The sequence below is a fragment of the Notechis scutatus genome, chromosome 1 (assembly GCF_049901735.1).
Source record: "Notechis scutatus isolate UNSWTSFEM ecotype Mainland chromosome 1, rNotScu1.2, whole genome shotgun sequence".
In the NCBI taxonomy this organism is placed as follows: domain Eukaryota; kingdom Metazoa; phylum Chordata; class Lepidosauria; order Squamata; family Elapidae; genus Notechis; species Notechis scutatus.
Window position 1 is genome coordinate 325,522,773 of NC_142009.1, and position 22,598 is coordinate 325,545,370.

The 22,598-nt window shown below is 43.8% G+C and overlaps 1 protein-coding gene across 2 annotated transcripts in view; it reads left to right on the forward strand.

Moving 5' to 3' along the window:
- The window catches only part of CILP2 (cartilage intermediate layer protein 2), a 29,532-nt gene extending 12,049 nt beyond the window's left edge, over nucleotides 1-17,483 (forward strand). Inside the window, exons 5-9 of one of the 2 annotated variants that reach the window (XM_087952597.1) lie at nucleotides 4,433-4,627; nucleotides 7,962-8,276; nucleotides 9,613-9,721; nucleotides 11,993-12,150; nucleotides 13,448-17,483. In XM_087952597.1, the coding sequence (XP_087808723.1) occupies nucleotides 4,433-4,627; nucleotides 7,962-8,276; nucleotides 9,613-9,721; nucleotides 11,993-12,150; nucleotides 13,448-15,834 (3,164 nt within the window). In that variant the 3' untranslated portion in view covers nucleotides 15,835-17,483. The remainder of the gene's footprint in view (nucleotides 1-4,432; nucleotides 4,628-7,961; nucleotides 8,277-9,612; nucleotides 9,722-11,992; nucleotides 12,151-13,447) is intronic. The other variant, XM_087952598.1, reaches the window with a different exon arrangement.
- Nucleotides 17,484-22,598: the final 5,115 nt, after the last annotated feature.

Genomic DNA, 22,598 nt, shown 5'->3' on the forward strand with positions numbered 1-22,598 from the left:
TACTTTGTGTGTTTTTGTTTTGACTCCTGGCGACTACCTGGACAAGTCCCTGGCAAGATTTTGGAAGTGGTTTGCCATTGTCTCATTGCTAAGGCTGGGAGAGAATGACCGGCCCAAGGTCACCCAGCTGGCTTTGGGCCTCGGGCAGGACTAGAATTCACAGCCTCCAAGTTTCTAGCCTGGTGCATTAACCACTACACCAAACTGCCTCTCAAGGCCATAGATGCCATCTAGAATATTTTTTTTTCTCTGTGAAGCCTCTGACATTTTTCAAGGAAGAAGAACTCTTTACTTGCCTAGGCAGTGAACACAGCTGTACCATGCCCAGGTTTGGGGTCAAGACATCACCTGCAAGGAATGTTAGCAATGGTCTTGCGGTCAGGGCCAGAGAGCTTCTGTTTTTATGGGCAAGGCAATTCCTTTTTAATTAACATGATCCCTGCCAAGGTTTCCTGCCAAGTACGCTTTTGGGCAAGCATGAAACATTTTTGTCCAGAAGATCTGACACTCGATCCTTTGTTCTGATGGGGCTAAGAGGTGAATTTGACCCTAAGTACGCACACATCTATCAATGTTGTCTACATTCTTTGTCAAAAAAAAAATGATCCAAAATATCAGCCCGGCACAGTGTGTTTTCTTGAGATTGGTGATGGGAATTCCAGGGATGGCAGTTGACCTGTGATGCCCAACGAAGGGTTCCAAGTGAGAAGAGCATGTGCCACTAACAATAAAAAAATTGATCAAATAAAGCTTTTCCCATTGCTGCCCTGTATGATTTGCTACACAGTCTTCCTTCCTTCTAAACTTCTGGAGGACAAGGGGTTTAATCCTGCAGGTATCTTTTATTTTATTTTATTAGATTTTTATTTCATCTTTATTACTTTATCAACTTTAATTTGCCCAAGACAGCAACAGAATAGAATAGAATAGAATGGAATGGAATGGAATGGAATGGAATGGAATGGAATGGAATAGAATAGAATAGAATAGAATAGAATAGAATAGAATAGAATAGAATAGAATAGAATAGAATAGAATTCTTTATTGGCCAAGTGTGATTGGACACACAAGGAATTTGTCTTTGGTGCGTAAGCTCTCAGTGTACGTAAAAGAAAAGATACATTCGTCAAGAGTCAAGAATCATAAGGTAGAATACTTAATAATAGTCATAGGGTACAATAAATAATCAAATCAAACATACTTATTTCTGCTTTTTTCCTCCACAACAACAACTCTGTGAGATGGGTTGGGCTAAAAGAGAGTGACTGGCCAAATTCCTGCTATATTTGTGTAATGTAGCCAGTATGGGAGTGGATTTGCAGCACAACAACACTGCAGAAAGACAGCTGTGTTAATCCTTGGTAGCCAAAAATGAAGGTGTAGTTATATACCATATGCTTTTTAATAAAATGTGTCGATCAGAAAAGGTGCTACTAGACTGATTTGAGGTGATTTGAGGCCAGTCCTTCTCTGAGACTAATATACATTATTGGATTAAAGGTAAAGGTAAAAAGTAGAAGGAATATTATTTAACCACTAAGATGGTATATCGATCCAATCTAATGAATAAAGAAGTATCATTTTGTCAAAATGTATTTATTCCTATTTATTTTCTTGAAGACACATTTGCTTCCACTTTCTAAACTTATTTTAGATAGGTTTTTTTTACACATAAAGTATCTTACATTATTCTTATGTGCTGTGTTTTGTGAACAAGAGCTCATCCCTTCCTCTTTTCCCACAGTCATTGTCATTTTTGCTACTACATTATAGTCTTGCTCTTCAACCTTATTTTCTAAAAGCACCAGAAAGCAGGACAAGAAACAATGGATGGAAACTAATCAAGGAGAGAAGCAGGGGTGGGATTCAAAATCTTTAACAACTGGTTCTGTGGGCGTGGCTTAGGTGGTGGGCATGGCTTAGGAGGTCATGTGACTGGGTGGACATGGCTTGGTGGTCATGTGACTGGCTGCGTGTGGCCAACTCAATATCACTCACATCGAGACACGCATCTCCTTGCCTGGCATCTCATGATTGTGGGGATGCTGCAACAGTTGTAAGTGTGAACAATGGTCATAGGTCATTTTTTTCAGTGCCTTTGTAACTTTGAATGGTCACTCCACACAAGCAAAGTACCAACAAAGGAGGGGAAAAAACTCCAGAGACATTCCTGAGACAGGAAGTCTAGTCCTGCCAAGACTGTAATAAGGGTTAACGGAGAGGCAGTTTCTGTAAGCAACACCAGAATGTTTCTTTCCTGCCTTCCTTACAGGATTAGGCCAGTAATTTCTTCTAACAACCGGTTCTCCGAAGTGCTTAGAATGTTAACAACCAGTTGTAGCGAATAGGTGTGAACTGGTAGAATCCTACCCCTGGAAAGAAGCAACCTGAAATTAAGGGGAAATTTCCTAACAGTGAGGACAATAAAGCAGTGGAACAGCCTGCCTTCAGAAGTTGTGGGTGCTCCAACACTGGAGTTTTTAAAGAAAAGACTGGACAGCCACCTGTCTGAAATGGTATAGGTTCTCCTGCTTGAGTAGGGGGTTGGACTAGAAAACCTCCAAGGTCCCTTCCAGCTCTATTCTGATTGGTTGAAAAGGTGGTACAACTCTCCAGTGGCGCTGAATAACTTGGTGGGCAGACAATCTTTTAGGGAAAAACTCCAGCATTTTCTCTGTTCAAAATGTGTGTCTGGAGCTTTGGATTGGAGAAGCAGGCCAACTGCTTGTCTCTTTTTGCTTACCTTCTCAGGAACAAGAATTGAGACGTTGAACTTTTACGTGGTTTAACACACATGTTTTTTTTTGCATAAGTCATAGAATAAATTCATAACAAAAAAAAGAAACCAGAAGAAGTGTTTGTGGTTTGGGAGCAGACGCTGGAGAGGAAGGGGAGGGGAAAAAAAACCACAGGACTTTTGTCACCAGTTCCAAAAGAGCTTTGCCAATGCAAGGCAGGGCTGGGTGTCTAAAGCCCCTTTAATGTTCATGCTTTAAGAGGCAAACTGTTCCTAGTGCCAAGAGATCTGACCTTCCAAAGTAATTTTCACAGCCTTCCTTGAGGTTGGGACTAAAATCTGAGGAACATCAGTATAATATGCATTCGCAAAAATTATAATAAACAGCTCTTTTTTTTTTAGTGATGGATACCAATAGACTTCTGTTTTGTTTAAGAGAAGTACATTTAAACACAAAAGTGGCATAGTATTATATGAAGACACCCCTCAAGTAAAACTCTTTAATGAGATATCTAAATAAATGGGGACAAAGGATATCCCTGAATTTTCTTCTTCACGGATTTTGAAGCACAATCATATGCATGTCTCCACAGGCATAAAAGCTACAGGTAGTCCTCAACTTATAACCACAAATGAGCCCAAAATTTATGTGCTAAGGGAGAAATTTGTTAAGTGAATTTTGCCCCAGTTTACAACTTTTGTGGCCACATTTGTTAAGTGAATCATTGCCGTTGTTAAATTAGTAACCTGGTTTGTTAAATGAATCTGGCTTCCCCATTGACTTTGCTTGTCAGAAGGTCACAAAAGGGACCCCGGCAGTAGTGGGATTCAAAAAATTTTTACTACCAGTTCTGTGGGCATGGCTTGGTGGGCGTGGCTTGGTGGGCATCACAGGGGAAGGATATTGTAAAATCTCCATTCCTTCCCCACTCCAGGGAAAGGTTACTGCAAAATCCCATTCCCTCCCCACCCCACTAACCGGCTTTCCAGCTCCATTCTCCTGTGCAGGGCAACAAAACAAGACCCAGCCGATCAGCTAGGACTCGGGAGGCAGAGAATAGAAGGGGGCAGGGCCAGTCAGAGGTTGTGTTTGCCGGTTCTCTGAACAACTCAAAATTTCCGCTACCGGTTCTCCAGAACTGGTCAGAACCTGCTGAATACCACCTCTGGACCCTGGGACAATGCAACCGTCTTAAATGTGAGTCAGTTGTCAAGCATTTGAATGTAAATCATGTGACCACGGGGATGCTGCAGCAGTCGTAAGTGTGAAAAACGGTCATAAGTAATTTTTTTCATTGCTTTTGTAACTTCGAACAGTCATAAATGAACTGATGGAAGTCGAGAACTACCTGTATTGATTTCCAGTAGAAGAGACATCTGTAGCTCAAGGTTGAACTGTGGCGTCCTTGGCACTATCTGAGTTGGGTTGTTTCTTGCAGATATTTCATTACCCAACTAGGTAATATTGTCACTGCTACCAACTGATGAGGTTACCTAGTTGGGTAATGAAATGTTTGCAAGAAAACAACCCCACTCAGAGAACACCAAAGCTATTGATTTCCAGAGGACTCAGTCCAAGTAAAAATAGGTGGGGCTGATGTCAACTATGCCAGTTTCAGAAACTTTTAGACAGGTTGTTCCATGAAAGCAAAAGCACAATTGATTATTAATGCCAGTGGCTTCTCTCACCCTCAGAACTCAAATGGAGCCAATGGGGAGCCTGGAGTCCTTGCTCAAAAACATGCGGCAGTGGTAGGAAGCAAGTGCGTCATCGAAATTGTCAAAAAACGAAGCACTCACATTGTGTTGGGCGTCCCTTGGAGGTGAAGATATGTGCCGACATACCTTGTCCAGGAAATAAAACCTCTCCGACTGTACTTAGCCTTGAAGGTTAGGTGACTTGTGCATACATATTTCTGTGGCCCTCACTGTTCCCGCCACAAATTCTTAAAGGCAACATTTCTGTTAATCTGCATGTCAAACACCTAATTTGGAATTTGCAGGATGAATACCAAAGGAGAGAAGCCAGGACTTTAATAGATCTTAGAAAAGATTAAGAAATGGCTCCTAAATACTTACAATTTCATGAAGATACAAGCCCAGATAGCCAGAGGAGTCCTAACAGCAGGGAAGGTTCAAATTCAGTTCACAAGAAAGCTGGGAAAAGGGGGCAACTCTTATAGGCCTTTTCCACACTCCCCACCAGAGTTGGTATTCAATTTTTTTTACTATCGGTTCTGTGGGCATGGCTTGCTGGGCATGACAGGGGAAGGATATACTACAAAATCTCCATTTTCACCCCACTCCAGGGGAAGGTTACTGAAAAATCTCCATTCCCTCCCCACCCCACTAACCTGCTTTTCAGCTCCGTTCTCCTGAGAAGGGCAACCAAAGAAGACCCAGCCGATCCGCTGGGACTTGGGAGGCAGAGAGTAGATGGGGGCGGAGCCAGTCAGAGGTGGGATTTGCTGGTTCTCCAAACTACTCAAAATTTCCACTACCGGTTCTCCAGAACTGGTCAGAACTGGCTGAATACCACCTCCGCTCCCCACCCTTCAGAATCCACACCTCGATTCTGGGATAATAATTGGCCAGGGGAAATGAATGTTTGTATTTCTGCTCATTGCAAAGGAAGAGATTACAAGCACACAATAGCGAATACACTTTGAAAGGCTTGCCTGGATGCCAGCCAAGCTTAAAAATGCTCCTGGATGCTTAGGATACAAAAGGAGGATCATGGCAATTTCAGATAGCAGCACAAGCCGGGCCTGGGTGCTAATTAACTAATCACAATTACAGAGCTGAGCTGATTTGCAGCTTCCAGGGAAGCAGAGCCCGTACTCAAAAGAAAAAGCAATTTAGGAAGAGATAGGTTGTCAAGCAATCCCTCCTCTGAACTCGAAGAAATTCTCCCTGAACAGGAGGAAAAAATAATAATACAAGTTAGGTAATCAGATGGAGGTCAGGCAGCTTTCGGCCTTGGCTGAAAGAAAGGTGCCACTGCCCCCGACATTCCCTATTTTGCAACATTTGCTAACTCGCTGCTCACTCATGGAGTTTGAATCCTGATGGGGCTTAAGGTTGACTCAGCTTTCCATCCTTCCGGTAAAATGAGGACCCAGATTGTTGGGGGCAATAGGGCTTCAAAAATGTTAGCAATGGGTTCTCTGCCCGGTTGCTGGGTGGGCATGGCCATGGTGGGCGTGGCCTAGTCATCCTCCTGCACCACGGCAGGTGTGTGTGTGTGTGTGTGTGTTTGCCCCTGGTGGAGACTGACTCTGAGGGAGAGGAGGAACAGCCGACAGGGAGTGGAAGTGTGGCTCCGGAGGTTGTGGAGGAGGCTGGGGAAGGGCAGAGGCCGGCTGAGCAGTCAGAGTAGGACCCAGGCCCATCCCCTCTCCATCCTAGGGCAGTGATCCCCAACCTTTTTAATGCCGTGGCCCGGTACGGCATCAACTGGGCGCCGCCATCATTTTTGATGAAAAAGTGCTTCGGTGACCTCACCGGAAGCACTTTTCATCAAAAAGATGGCGGCGCTAGCTTCGTGAGCTTTTCCGGTAGAAATGGCTTTCTACCGGAAAAGCTCACCGCTAGCGCCGCCATCTTTTTGATGAAAAAGTGCTTCCGGTGAGCTTTCTACCCGGAAAAGCTCACTGGAAGCACTTTTATCAAAAAGATGGCGGCGCCCAGCAACCAGCGGCCTGGTAAGACTTGTTCCGCGGACGGTGCCGGTCCGCGGACCAGTGGTTGGGGACCCCTGTCCTAGGGCACTCAGGGAGGAGAGGATAAGGGAGAGACGTGGTCTCCTCGGGAGGAGAGGGCCTTGATCCTCTTCATGGGCTGCAGGTGTGACAACTGAATAAGAGTTTGGACCTGCGTACTGGCAAACACTGGAAACAAATCATGTAAATATCTCTAGTTTATAGTTCCTCTCTGAGTTTGGCATCCTTCCCAGTGTGTGTTATCTGTGGACATCTTCCAGCCCTTATCTTGCCTGGTTTGTGTTGCTTTTTTCCTTCTTCATGTAACTGTTTGTGTGGGAGTGTTTTTGTCTTCCGTCAAAGATATTGGGAGCTTGGAAGCAAACTGAAGGAATAAAAGGGGCTTCACCTGTTTCTGTGACTGTTTGTTTTATATCCCACCCTGGGTCATCACACTTTCCTTGAGCCTCCAGGAGGGTGAAAATGGCCTACCCGGACTCCGGAGGCTCTCTGGAAGCTGGAAATGGGCCCATTTCTAGCCTTCCCGAACTTCCAGGAGGACCATCTTTGGTCCTCCCCGAGCCTGCACATGCGCCCTGCAACCTTATCTGCATCCAAAACAGGCCGCGTGAGGACTCATGCAGGGATGGGATTCTACCAGTTCGCACTTATTCGCTAGAACCAGTTGTTAACATTCTAAGCAGTTCGGAGAACCGGTTGTTAGAAGAAATTACTGGCCTAATCCTGTAAGGAAGGCAGGAAGGAAACATTCTGGTGTTGCTTACAGAAACTGCCTCTCCGTTAACCCTTATTACATTCTTGGCAGGACTGGACTTCCTGTCTCAGGAACGTCTCTGGAGTTTTTCCCCCCTCCTTTGCTGGTACTTTGCTTGTGTGGAGTGACCATTCAAAGTTACAATGGCACTGAAAAAAGTGACTTATGACCATTTTTCACACTTACAACTGTTGCAGCATCCCCACAGTCATGAGACGCCAGGCGGGGAGATGCGTGCCTCGATGTGAGTGATATTGAGTTGGCCACAGCCAGCCAATAACATGACCACCAAGCCATGTCCACCCAGTCACATGACTACCCAGCCACGCCCACCACCTAAGCCACGCCCACAGAACTGGTTTTAAAAAATTTGAATCCCACCCCTGGACTCCTGGGAGGGGCGGGGTGGGCAGGACCAGCCAGGAGTGGGATTTGGGGGTTCTCCGAACTGCACAGAATTTTAGCTAGGAGTTCTCCTGAACCCCTGCCAATCCCCAGCAGCCCACCCCTGTATAGGCTGACTCTGTCAACCACTTACAGAGGGCTGTAAAGCATTGTGAAGCTGTATATAAGCCCAAGTGACGTTGTTGTTGCTATCATCCATCTTCTTGGAAGCCCCTCCCTTGAGACTGTTGCCTCTCTCGTACAAACCTAGCAGACCTCAATCCCTTATAAGTCCACACTTGCTCCTCCCCTTCTCTAACAAGCCCAGACTCTTTAATGCCCCCTCTTGGTTCTCTCTTTCTAGCTTGCCAGCTCAGCTGTGTCATTGGCATCCCCAACAAGGACTGTACTGGCTGCATTTGTCCCAACCACACACTCTTGGGCACTGTTCGGAGGGCCGATGGGATGCCCCTTGCCGATGCCCAGATATCCCTCGCGGACCAGCCTCTCGTCCCCTTGGCCCAAAGCAATCGTTGGGGTCAGTTCGCCATCCGTGGCATCTGTGCTGGCAATAGCACCAACGTCAGTGCTGAGCTTGAGCACTTTGCACCAGGTAGTGCCTCACCTGTTGTCAATGGCTCTGGGACCTCTTTGGTGGAGATCGTACTCCACAGACTGGGTAAGTGCAATAGGCTGGGGGGTGGGGAAATTGTGGCCATAATTTGAGGACTACCTGTTCCTGATTTGCAGGAATCCCACCCCCTCCAAATAAAATATGGGAAACTTGCTTTACTGTGCAGTTCCCGCCCACAGAATAGAATGGAATGGAATGGAATGGAATGGAATGGAATGGAATGGAATAGAATAGAATAGAATAGAATAGAATAGAATAGAATAGAATAGAATAGAATAGAATAGAATAGAATAGAATAGAATAGAATAGAATAGAATAACAGAGTTGGAAGGGACCTTGGAGGTCTTCTAGTCCAACCCCCTGCCTAGGCAGGAAACCCTACAGTACCATTTCAGACAAATGGTTATCCAATCTCTTCTTAAAAACTTCCAGTGTTGGAACATTTACAATTACATTTACAATTTACATTAGCTGGTTCCAGATTTTGATAAAGGGTTAAACCCGTGAGTATAATTAATGGTTATTTATTTGCATTTTTAAAATCTTATCTTTATTATGATTTATAAGTAATTCAAGGCAGCAAGCATACTTAATACTCCTTCCTCGTCTTATTTTCCCCATAATAACAATCTTGTGAATCAGGTTGGGCTGAGAGAGAGAGCGACTGGCCCAAAGTCATTCGTTTGGTTTTTCATGTCTAAGGCAGGACTAGAACTCACGATCTCCTGGTTCCTAGGACAGCATCTTAACCACTAATATTCTCTGAATACAAGAAATCGAGACATCACAATCTGGCAGAAAGCTGGAATAGAGACTATAGAGGCAGCACTGGGACTGGCACTGAGAGCAGCAGAGTTTACGTTCAGAGTTGGGTAGAGGGCATTTCAGCTCAACTCTGGGTCAAAGACACTGAACCTGGCTACTGAGGCAACCCAAAATCAGACTGAGGTTGTACTCAGCCAGAAAAAAAGAAATTCCCCTGACCTTGTGAAACAGTATATGGTGTGAGCGCATCTGCTAGATGTAAACTTTATTGTGTAACCCTTCCTTGAAAGCCACGAAAACTGACAAATTACACATGGTTCAGTCCTGGAATTAATGTTGGAAAATGTCCTAGCTAAATTGGAAGTCAGCTAGCCAATTTGGAGGCATAGCAAACCCATAAAACACTGAAGGAAGGCGAAGGGAAAACTCATCATCCATAAATTGACTGTTTTGGTGAGACAAATGTACTTTTGTCAGATTAATATTGTTGTTTGTTCCCTTCCTTTCCCCTCTTTCATTCCCTTCTGTCTTCCTTCTTCCTTTCCTTTCCTTTCCTTTCCTTTCCTTTCCTTTGCTTTCCTTTCCTTTCCTTTCCTTTCCTTTCTATCCATGGCAGAACAACTTTACATGGTGACCAGTCCTGAATCAAAAGTGAGGAGGGTTGGAGAAAAAGTGAGGTTCTGCTGCAGTGCTCAAGGCACCCCTGAACCCCAAAAATATTACTGGTGAGTCATGCTGAAGATGGAATTCAGGAGAGCAGAGAAAAACTGATATCGTAACTTGAACCTGTGTTTAACTCATTCTCTGGGAATAAAAAGCTGAAGTGATGGAGGGAACAAAAAAAAAGGAGTCCTCAACCACTTTCTCTTGCTACTATCATTTTTGCCTCTCTTTGTGGGAGGAAGTTGCAATCACAACCTTTGAACTTGCATTACTCACTCTTGTTTTTAAACAGGAACTTGTTGTGTATTATCCAGCAATAATCCCAACAGACATCTCTATATGATAAGTCAGTGCTGTGCACTATTTTGCAGATGAGAAGACTGAGTCTGGTGCTAGCAAACAGGAAAAACTCATCCCTGACAAATGGAAGCGAAGTTAGAGTTTTCTGCATCTCTTTGCTGCCATCTAGTGATCATCTGTTTTTTTGCAACCCAGATTTCAGGAAGATTGGCAGGTCTAACATTTCATGGGGAAAGGAGAATTCAAATTTATTTCTTTTTCAAATTTAAACTTGCTATTCTTAATTGAGTCTCTCAGAAGTTTAAGAGCATCAGATTAAAAAAACAAGCAAACAGAGAAAGATCGGGTCAATTAAACATAAGCCCCAAAACAAACTGTTAAAAATTAATATCAGTCTGTCTATCCTGACACCCGTAACTCACCTGAGACCCTCTAAAACAACTTTTCAGTAGATGTCAGAAGATATTTGTGGAAACTTGGGACACCCTGATCAATCATTACATTTGCTGTCTCTGGCCTCAGCCACTTTTGAGTCCAATAAAGGCTGCCAGTAAGAACTGGTCTTTCTTTTCTCCAAAACCCAGCTAGGTTTTATAGGGCCAAAATACATTAAACTATTCCATATAAACTTCTTTAAAAAACAAGACTATAAAAAGTTGAGATTATACAATTGGGGAACATTGATCAAAGCCTTTTTGAAAATGTCACCGAAATATTCCATGTAAAAAAATAAAGGAACTCTTTATGTGGGTGTTTGTGGATACAAGCAGACACACACACACACCAACAACAACAAAAAGAGGATTGCAGAACATTTCAAGTTATAGGTTGAACTGAGGTAAAAGCAATTTTGAAGCCAGGATAACAAAAGAGAAACACCTGGTTCTTTGGCTCTGTTTCCTTTCTGTTTAACCTGATCTGACCTACTGCCATACCATCACTTCAACAAGCTTTCTAAATTGAACAACAACTCTTTTTAAAAAAAAATTCAGAGCCAATGGCAGGGTGAGCTAAAGGTGAGGATGATAGGCTTTATCTATAATATATATATTTAGTCTGGAGAACATTAGAGTCCAAGGACTGTTTTGGACTTGGGAAGTGAAATACATCCTGGAGAGCAGCGAATGACACAAACAGCCTTCGCTGCAAGAATATACATATTCATATAGCCAGTAGGAGCTGAGATTTTTTTCTATTAGAGTTTACCTATACAAAGGTAAAAGACTAACATAAATTAGGAAAAACGTAAAAAGTGAAGAAAAAGAAGTAAAAGATATAGAATTTTTTTTTAGAAAATATATAAAATATGACTGTCTACTCCCTCCAGACAAGTATAAACTTCAGAAACTTAAAACCCTTTCTAATATTTCAATAAGGAGAAGGTCTCTTCTTCCCATATCATCCCTTATAATAAAAAATCAAATTATAAAAATTCATAAAGATGGTTTTTCAAAAGGCAACTGGACTTTGTTTTTCCTTGGAGACGTTTCGCTTCTCATCCAAGAAACTTCTTGAATTCTGATTTCAGCGAACTGAGGAAATTTCTTGGATGAGGAGTGAAATGTCTTGAAGGAAAAACTAAGTCCAGTTGCATTTTGAAAAAGCACTTTTGGGACAACCATGATCTAGATGATTGAAATCTGCATAGAAATTATGAAATCTTCATAATTCAGCCCTAATTTGCAATAGTCTATTAAGAGTTACCAGATATAGTAACATACTGTATTTTAAACTTAATCTAATAAGTCCATTTTGTATTCCAATGTCATTTTCTCTCTCTAAAAAAAAGGAAATTTGCTTACATTTGCTTGATTGTGGCAATCCTTACTTTATTTGCCTCACCCTAAAATCTCAGTGTGTCATGCACAAAACAGTTAGAAAAGTTATGGTTTAATGCAAACTGGCTTTTGAAGGTTTGGTGAGTGGAAACAGTGTATGGAACTGACCAAGGAAAAAGGTAATTGTTGCCAACTCAAATATAAGTGGTTTTTTTCCCCTTTCTGCCTCTCCATCCCCTCCTTCTGTTTCTCTAGGTATCACAATGAAACGCTCCTGAACTGGAAAACATACAATTACAGCAGGAGTTTAGTGTTACGTGATTTGAGAACTCACCAAGCTGGCTTATACCACTGCAAAGCCAGCAATGACCACAGTTCAATCAAATCCTCTGGTGCCCATTTGACAGTAATAAGTAAGTAGCTGCTTTTTTTGTGACAGGGCCTTCTTGAAATATCTGGTTTTGGGATAATGTGGTTTGTTTGAGCTTGGCTCAGTATTGGGTGAACATAGCCATTGTGGTATATGAATCATAATGTGTGCCTTATTTATTTTGATTCCTAAAGTTGCCCACCCACCTGCAACTCTGGGCAGCTTATAAAAAAAGATCATACTAAGTTTTGTTTGTTTTTGTGCCTTTGAGTTCAGTGTTGAATTTTACAGGATTCTCATAAGTTTTCAGATTGAAATCTTTCTTGGTGCTGGTATTGGTATTATCTTCTCAGGAACAAAAGATGCACTTAGAAGCCAGTCTGCCAAGATGGATTCTTTGCTCATGTGATATTGCAACAACCCTCTTTTGCCTGTTATTCATATCTTCTGCTAAATGTCACAAATATATAACTGGATTTTAACAGGACACCTAATCTCATCCTTCAGATAACAGATAACAGATAATCAGAGTTGGAAGGGACCTTGTAGGTCATCTAGTCCAACTCCCTACACCAGGGGTCCCCAAACACTGGTCCGCGGACCGGTACCGGTCCGTGGAACAAGTCCTACCAGGCCGCTGGTTTGCTGGGCACCGCCATCTTTTTTTTGATGAAAAAGTGCTTCCGGTGAGCTTTTCCGGGTAGAAAGCTCACCGGAAGCACTTTTTCATCAAAAGATGGCGGCGCCCAGCTAATGCCGGTACCGGGCCGCGCCATAAAAAAGGTTGGGGATACCGGGCCGCGGCATAAGAAAGGTTGGGGATCACTGCCCTACACCATTTCTGACAGATGGGAGTCCAATCTCTTCTTGAAAGTCTCAAGTGATGGCACTCCCACAACTTCCAAAGGCAACTTTTGTTCCATTGGTTGATTGTTCTCACTGTCAGAAAGTTTCTCCTTATTTCCAGGTTGAATCTCTCCTTGTTCAGTTTCCATCCATTATTCCTTGTCTGGCCTTCGGGTGCTTTAGAAAATAGCTTGACCCTTCCTTCTCTCTGTGGCAGCCCCTCAAATATTGGAAGGCTGCTATCATGTCTCCCCTGGTCCTTCTCTTTACTAGACTAGCCATGCCCAGTTCCTGTAACCATTCTTCATGTTTTAGTCTTCAGTCCCCTCATCATCCTGGTTGCTCTTCTCTTCACTTTTTCTAGAGTCTCAACATCTTTTTTATAGTGTGGTGACCAAAACTGTGTGGTCTTACTAAGTGTGGTCTTACTAAGTGTGGTCTTATAGTGTGGTCTTACTAAGGCTTTATAGATATATCTCTTTTTCTTCTTTCAGGTCCAGATATTCCAGCATGTAGAGCCCAGCCAGAGGAATACCTCATAAAACTCCCCGATGATTGTTTTCAAGAGGCAACAGGTTCCCACTTTTACAACGTTGGTCATTGCCCCAGTACTCCCTGTGCTGGAAACTCTTCAGGTGGCCTGCGGTGCCAAGATGCTACTCTGCATTGTTGTGGGACACAACGCATGGAAGTGAGAGAGATCCACTGCACTGGTTACATCCTTCCCGTCAAAGTGGTTGCAGAGTGTGGCTGTACCACCTGTACTCGGCCCAAAGTCCTGGTTCGGGGCAAAGCATCAGCGGCTGACGATGGCGAACCTCTCCGCTTTGGTGAGATCTATCTGGGTGCGGAGAAAATTGGCTTCACTGGGTATAAAGGCACATTCACCATAGAGGTGCCACCCAACACAGAGAGACTTGTGGTCAGGTTTGTGGATCGGCTGCAAAAATTTGTTGATGCTGTCAAGGTTTTCCCACTTGACCAACGTGGTGGGGCTGTTTACCAGGAAGTCAAACTGATGAGGAAGAAGGAGCCCATTGACCTGGCATCAATGGAATCTAATACTATTCCACTGGGAGAAGTATCTGAAGAAAATCCTATTGGGGAGATAGTTGTCCCACCTGGATCATTCTTCAGATCTGATGGGCAGGTCTACAATGGGACTGTCAAGGCAAGCATTACTTTTGTGGACCCACGGGACATTGGTACAGTGAGCACTGCCTCCAGTGACCTGAATTTCATCAATGCCGAAGGAGATCTCTTCCCTCTCAGGACATACGGCATGTTTTCGATGGATTTCTGGGAAGAAGAAACACACCAGGACTTAGAAATCGGGCGGGTGGAGATAAAGATGGACACTGACCTCATCAAAACTCTGGAACATACAGAAAAAATGAAACTCTGGTCCCTCAATCCCATAACAGGTCTGTGGGAGGAAGAAGCGTCTCTCAAGCTGCCCAAGAGGAAACGCAAGAAACGGGAGGAGAGAAATTTCTTGATTGGCAACTTGGAAGTCCGGGAAAGGCGCCTATTCAATCTGGACGTTGCAGAAAGCCGTCGCTGCTTTGTCAAAGTCAGAACATACATCAACGAAAAGTTCTACCCTAGTGAGCAGCTGGAGGGAGTTGTTGTGACTCTCATCAATCTTGAGCCCAGACCTGGTTATCCTTCTAACCCTCGGGCCTGGGGTCGATTTGACAGTGTGGTGACAGGTCCCAATGGTGCATGTTTACCTGCTTTCTGCGATAGCGAGAGGGCTGATGCCTACACGGCCTACGTCACAGCAACCATGGGAGGAGAGGAACTGGAGGCTGTTCCTTCAAGCCCAAAGCTCAACCCTCGGGCCATAGGTGTCTCTCAGCCTTACCTCAACAAGCTTGGCTACCAGAGAACTGACCATGAGGACCCTGCCCTAAAGAAGACAGCTTTCAGGATCAACCTTGCCAAACCCAACCAGAACAATATCGATGAGACCAACGGGCCCATTTATGCCTATCGGCATCTGAAGGACTGTGATCAGGCTCCCGTCACAGCCAACCACTTCCGATTTTACCGAGTGGAGGAGGACAAGTATGAATATAACGTTGTGCCTTTTAAAGAGACTGACCTGACCACTTGGACGGGAGACTACCTCTCCTGGTGGCCGAACCCTCAAGAATTCCGTGCCTGCTATATCAAAGTGAAGATTAATGGGCCACATGAATACATGGTGAGGTCACGAAATGTGGGTGGCAGTCACCCAAGGACTCGGGGACAACTGTATGGCCTAAGGGATTCCCGTAGCATCCGGGACGTTGACATACTTAACAGCTCGGCAGCCTGCATTGAATTCAAATGCAGCGGGATGTTGTTTGACCAAGGAATGGTGGACAGGACTATAGTATCTGTCATCCCACAAGGGAACTGCTACCGTACGGCTGTCAACAGCTACTTGAGGGAGTATCTAAGCCGTCACCCGCCTCTAGTGGAAAATAATGACACTATGGCTTTCACCATGTTGGCGCCAGTGGATCCCTTGGGGCACAACTATGGCATCTACACCGTGACTGACCAGAATCCACACCTTGCCAAGGAGATTGCAATTGGGCGCTGCTTTGCTGGCACCTCGGATGGCTTTTCGCGTGAGATGAAGTCCGATCGGGGCACAGCTGTGACTTTTACCTGTTATGAAAAGCCAGTCGGCACAAAGACCTTATTTCAACGCCTGCTTGAATCCCCAGCCCAGACGCTGACCGAGATGCGTCGTGAGATGACAGCCAATGAACAACTCCAGGGCCCTTCTCAAGTGGTGGCTTACCCATCTGGATTACGGACCATGTTTTCTACACAGCGCCGCCCCAGCCGCCGAAGAAGGGTGGGTACATCTCCGATCCAACAGTGAGCAGCATGAAGAAACATTTGTTAATCTTTGTGATCCAACCGCGCTCTGCAGCTCCCCAAGATGGGTATTTGAGTGGGAGAGGCTCACTGTAGCAGGTTTTATTCCCACAGCCTTCAGAATTCATCTTAAAATGTACCACACCATAAAGTACGTTCTGCCAATCTCCATAAGCCAATGTGATAAATCTCTCTTCCAGGTCCCAGTTGTAGACCTGTTGTGTCCTGAACTTCTAAACTACTACTATACCACCTGCAGGGGCATTCTTAGAGGGGGTCAAAGTCAAGATGGCTCCCACCCCTGCGCAATCAAAGCCACGCCCCTTTTATGCAAAAAGGGGTGGAGTTTCAACTGGACAGTCCCATTCACCATCCAGGGTGACCTCTATGACATTGTATTCTTTATTTTTCTATGGAATATGATTTCTCATGTAACATTCCTTTATCCGTTCTCTTTTCTGCTATGCTCGCTTTTTTTTCCTGGATTACAATTTAGCTACAGCCTGATTCAGAACTGAAGTATGCGCAACTAGCTCTTTTCATTTCCCCCCCCTACAATTGGCACATTTCTTTGTCTTCCTTTGCATCACTGCTCAATGGGACATTCCTTGATAAAAGTGATTTAACACCCAGGGAGCATCTCTTGCCTTGGCAGTTTAACAGTCCTCCTGTCAGTCCTGTGTCATCAACACAAAGCAGCAGTGAAATACTCTACAAACAGTCCTTGACTTATGACTGGTTGCTTCGCGATTGTTTGAAGTTATGATAGCAATAGCACTTAGACTTATATACCACCTCACAGTGCTTTACAGCCCTCTCGAAGCGGTTTACAGAGTCGGCATATGAACGCCACACCACCATGACGGACCCTGAAAAGGGGAATTAAGACCCAGATTCAAAATTCTAACACCCAGGGCAGCCACAACAATCACGTGACTGCATTTTGGGCCCTTTTGCAATTGGCTGGCTTTTATGGCCACTTGCAACATTCTGGGGTGACATGACCATAATTTACCAAAAAAAAAAAAAAAATTTCTGGAAACCGTTATTTACTTCCAGGATCCTGCAAACAATGCAATGGGTTCACTTAAAAACCACGGTATTTCCCTGTTATTAAACTCAAATGTCTATTTCTCGGAAAATTTCTAAGTTAATATCAGAATGTATGCATTGTTGGGCCATTTCCAAGGTTCTTTTTTTTGTTGTTATTGTGTTTTAGTAGTGTGGGTAAACACCACACAAAAAAGGGATTCTTATCATATAGCACATACACTGATTTTCTCAGCCTGAGAGTGTTTGGAAAGTGCGCAAAAGAATCTCCTCAGAAAAATGTTGGAAATTGTCCACAATTCTGTTCTTTGAGGTTCTTTGTACACTTTCCAGATAGCCTCATGCAGAGAAAAATCAATGTATCTGCTGATACATTGTATACGATGTATATGGCAAGAATCTTTTTTGTGTGGTATTTAACCACACAGCTAAAACACAACAAAAACAAAAACAAAAGAATCTTAATATGGTCCTTCACACAATGATACCAAAATTGCCCTTTTTTTTGTAATGTTTTATTAACAAATGCATACCTATAATAGGTTTTATGGGTGGGGATGTGGGAAAGTATAATAAAGTATTGAAAAAAAACATGCTACTGTACATATCCATCCTGCTCTGCTATGTCTTCAGATATTAATAAAACAAGAGAGGGTTGCTAATAAAATTTCACCTTTGGATCATCTGATTTGGAACCCAAAATTTGGGTCCATGTTTGGATTTGAAGATGGAGAATTGAAGGGGCAGGAGGCAAGGAGAAGTGTCTTTCACAGTAATGGGATGATGAGCATTTCCTTCACGAGAGGTTCCTGCTTCTCTGCAGCCTGGAAGTTATGTTAGATCTCTTAAGTTATTTATTGCAAAATATATGGTTCTGTTTTATCCACCACTAGCTCGATACTTGCTATGAAACTATGTGGTCGGGCTTAGTTTTTGGGTAGGAAAATAAGAGGGGGGAGGAATTCTGCCTCTGCCTACCAGCATCCATCAGTATTCATCTGGCTAGCATCCTGTCAGTGTGTGAGAGAGTTGAGGGCTGTTTGGAAACTGAATCAGTATTTGCTGTGTGAGCAAGAAGGAGACAGCTCAACTGTTCTGTACTAAAGATGCTTGGTGCTGTGAAACTAAAACTGAAACTCCTCTCCTCTGCTTGTGTTTTGCATTTGGAAGAGATTTCTTTTCAGGTGGGGAGGGGGAGTAGAACTCCTTAGCATCAGAGCGTGTTAATAATAATATATGAAATACTAATGCTCTGATGGTCATTTCGACAAATCCTTTCTTAGTGAGCACCTAGAAGCCAAGAGGAACATTTGTGCCAGGGTTTGTAGGCTTCATAGTTCTGGAGATTTTGTGATGATGCGTGAGTGATATTTCACTTGTATATATATATTCTGTAGATTAGTGGATCTGTGTTTAATTCCCCCACCCTCATTTCCTCAAGAGGAAACCAAATGTTGTCAAGGAGGACGTGTGACTAGATTGGACATGAGAGGGAATAAAAAATTCTCCACTTTCTGCAGTTACAGGTAGTCCTTGACTTACAAGTGTTTGGGGACCATTTAAAGTCACAGCACTGAAAAAAGCAACTTATGACCATTGTTCACACTTATGACCATTGCAGCATCCCCATGATCACGTAATCAAAATTCAGATGGTTGGCAACTGGCTCCTATTTATGATGGTTGCAGTGTCCTGGGGTCATATGACCCCCTTTTGCAACCTCCTGACAAGCAAAGCCAGTTTCACTTAACAACCGTGTTACTAACTTAACAACTGCAGTGATTCACTTAACTTGAATTGTGGCAAGGAAGCTTGTCAAACGGGGCGAAATTCATTTAACAGCTGTTTCGCTTGGCAACACAAAATTTGGGCTCAGTTGTGGTCATAAGTCAAGGACTACCTGTATACATCCAGCCATCCTTGGTCCCCTAGACCAGGGGTCTCCAACCTTGGCAACTTTAAGCCTGGCGGACTTCAACTCCCAGAATTCCCCAGCCAGAAAAGCTGGCTGGAGAATTCTGGGAGTTGAAGTCCGCCAGGCTTAAAGTTGCCAAGGTTTGGAGACCACTGCCCTATAGAATGAGCTTTAGGCTTTTCAGTCAGTAAAAAAAATGTGAGTGTTGTTTCTTTTTTAATATTATTCATGGAAAGAAGTCCTAACCAGAGACTTACTCTTGTCCAAAAAACCTGTTTAGGCTACATTTGGAGAAAAGAAGTAAGCATGGATTGGTTTCAGCCAGACATTTTCCTCCCTTGGAAATTCAGCAGAACTGACACCCCCACCTCCAAACAAAGGAACGTGCCTGCTTGTCCACCTCCACCGGGTGGGAGGAATCAAGCTTTACAAGCTCAGAGCCTGTGGTTTGGCATCCTCCATGCCCCCGTTTCTCCATCCTGCTGTGTTTATCCAGGAGCAATAACGAGAAAAGCAGGCCAGGGTGTTAAGAGGAAGAAGGCAGCACATTCCTGTTGCTTGGAAAGCTCTCGAGTTGGCCTCAGTTGCTCTTGTATGTACAATAGCACAAAAGAGGAGAAAGGACCAAAATCAACCCCCTCACTCCATTCCAGCTTCCCCATTGTTCTTGCCAAACGGTAACTGCTATTACCTGCCTTGACACATGGCCTAAACCCAATACAAATGTACAAGTTGTTGGCTGCCTTCAGTTGGCTCTCCTTGCTGGCATTCTTCGTTGCCACAAAGGAACAACGGCTCACCCAGATGCCGACAACGCTTGCTGGTTTCTCAAGGCCAGGTGGTATTTGCTAGCTGAGAGCGGAGGCTAAGAGAGAAGGAAAAAGAGCACACAGTGGTGGGGGACTCACAAATGTTGTCCCTTTGCGTAGCACGGGCAGATATTTCGGTGCCCAGGGGTGCAAAGATGCTTTAAGGGTTTACTGTACTCTCTGCCCTCTCTCTCTTTATAGTCCTTGACTCACAACCATTTGTTTGGTGAACATAATGTCAACCCATAAAACATTTTGTATACATGTTTTATAGTTGTCAACAGAAAGAAAGAAGGGGGCAGCAGTGTGGAATTGAAAGTACATTCCATTCATAGTTTCTTCAGAGACTGATTAGATGACTGAAGCTTCTGCCGTGCAAAAATCTAATTGGAGAGCATGATTGATGACTATGGCGATGGATGTGTTTCATTGGATGATACACCCAGAGGGGAGGGGGGGGGAAGCAGGATCAAGGGTGACAGTGAATTACATATCTCAGAGTCGGCTATGCCCAGGCTAATGCCAGCATGTTAACTTCTAATAAATCCTTTGAAGCTTTGGGAGTTTGACTTGAGGGTCATGATTTAATTGGAGCAACTGCCAGAATCCTGACACATTCAAAGTTACAGCATCACTGAAAAAAAGTGATTTATAACCAGTCCTCCAACTTACAACCACCACAGCATCCCCACGGTCACATGACCCACGGTCATATGGGTGTTTGGCAACTGCCATATGTTTACAACAGTTGGAAGAAATACCCATCTGGTTCAGTTCCAAGCCAAGAGAAAGACACTGGAGACAAAATGGAGGCTGGAGGCTAATTGGAAAGAGGGTCCATTTATTGATGAAGCAGAAACACATGGGTGGTTCTGGGCAGCTGACCACATGGAGTTGAGAATGAGGGTTATTTATACTTTCTCTTGGGCCTTGCCCTCGGGCAAGAACATGTATTCTATTGGCTGTTGTCAGGCTCCCATGGAGCCAGGTGCAAATCCTAGGAGTTTGTCTGAGATAAGTTTGGTTGAAGCTTGGGCTGATGCAATGTCCTTAGGAGATTTTGTAATGCAGTGAGCTTTGCTGCTAAATAATCCCATTGTCAGCGTTTCAGAAAAACCCAACTCCAATTAAAAACTCCGACACAGGCATTTGCTCAAAGTTTCCTTTTATTAGAGTAGGTATACTGGCACATCTGGGAAAACCCGAATCTGAAAGTTCCGGGTTTTCCTCCAATAAGTAAAAATTACAAATCCACCCCCTGCACCCATCATTCCATCACATGCCCCAATCACTATCCATTCCAACTTGAGACGTCCCTCCTCAACCAGGTGCAGGAATAACATGACCTTGACTTTAAAGAAGAATGCTATTATATCTAACCATATACGCTCCGTGAAATCTCCCTTCCCAACCGCCCAAGCTCAAGAATGTGGTAGCGTGGAAGCTTCTGGCGTTAATATGGCTTCCAAAGCTGACACCCATTATGTATTTAGTATTTTTTATTTAGTATTTATTTTGATTTGTCAATCGCTTACAAGATACAGGTATAAGAATAAATATAGTTTTGAATTCATGAGATAGATACTTATAAGAAAAATAAAAAACAATAGGACAGGGACGAGAGGCACGATTGGTGCGCTACAGGCCTCTTAGGAAGGGGGTGAAGTCAATAGTAGACAAGGTTAAAGTTTTTGGGGTTTGGGGAAGAAACCACAGAGTCATGTAGAGCAGGGGTCCCCAACCGCCGGTCCGCGGACCGGTACTGGTCCGTGGAACAAGTCTTACCGGGCAGCTGGTTGCTGGGCGCCGCCATCTTTTTGTAAAAATGCTTCCGGTGAGCTTTTCCGGGTAGAAAGCTCACGGAAGCACTTTTTCATCAAAAAGATGGCGGCGTCATGCTCGATGAGCTTTTCCGGGTAGAAAGCCATTTCTACCCGAAAAAGCTCACGGGCGAACGCCCGCATCTTTTTCGTCAAAAAAGATGGCGGCGCCCAGTTGATGCCGGTACCGGGCGCGGCGCCCAGCTGATGCCGGTACCGGGCACGGCGTCAAAAAGGTTGGGGATCACTGAGGTAGAGTATTCCAGACGTTGACCACTCTGTTGCTGAAATCATATTTTCTACAGTCAAGTTTGGTGCGGTTAACCTTGAGTTTGTATCTATTGTATGCTCTTGTATTGTTATGATTGAAGCTGAAGTATTTATTTGCAGGTAGGACATTGCAATGTATGATTTTATATACTATATTTAGATCGGACCGGAGGCGGCGTAGTTCTAGGTTTTCTAGGTCTAGAGTTTTAAGTATGGTGGCATAAGGTATTCTGCAATGAGTAGAGGAATGGAGAACTCTTCTTGTGAAATATTTCTGGACTTTTTCAATTGTGTTAATATCAGATACATGATATGGGTTCCAGACTGATGAGCTGTATTCAACTATAGGTCTAGCAAATGTTTTGTATGCTCTAGTTAGTAGTGTGACATTACTAGAGAAGAAGCTACGTAGGATTAGATTAACAACTCTTAATGCCTTTTTGGCTATGTAGTTACAGTGGGCTCTAGCACTTAGATCATTTGAGATGAGTACTCCAAGGTCCTTGACAAAGTTTGGATACTCAACCTGGAGGTTCATGTCTTAATCGCATCACCTTGGAGCTGAAGGTCTTTTGTCTTGTAGATAGGCTAGACCAGTCCTGCTGGGGCTATGAAGAAAAGTGGGGGCTGTTTCCCAAGAGCATGTTTCTCCTTTAGGAAAATATAACATTCTGCCTTTTTAAATCTCAAAATATTTCATTCTTCTAAGAGAGCGGGGTGGGTGCTAACTTTGTACACAACAGTTGTAGCATCCTGGTTCACATGATTGGCATTTGTGACCTTCCCAGCTGGCTTCCAACAATGGGGGTGGGTGGGTAAATAGGATTTGTTTAATGACCACCTATTCACTTAACAACTGCAGTGATTTCCTTAACAACTGTAGCAAAACAGGGTGTAAAATTGG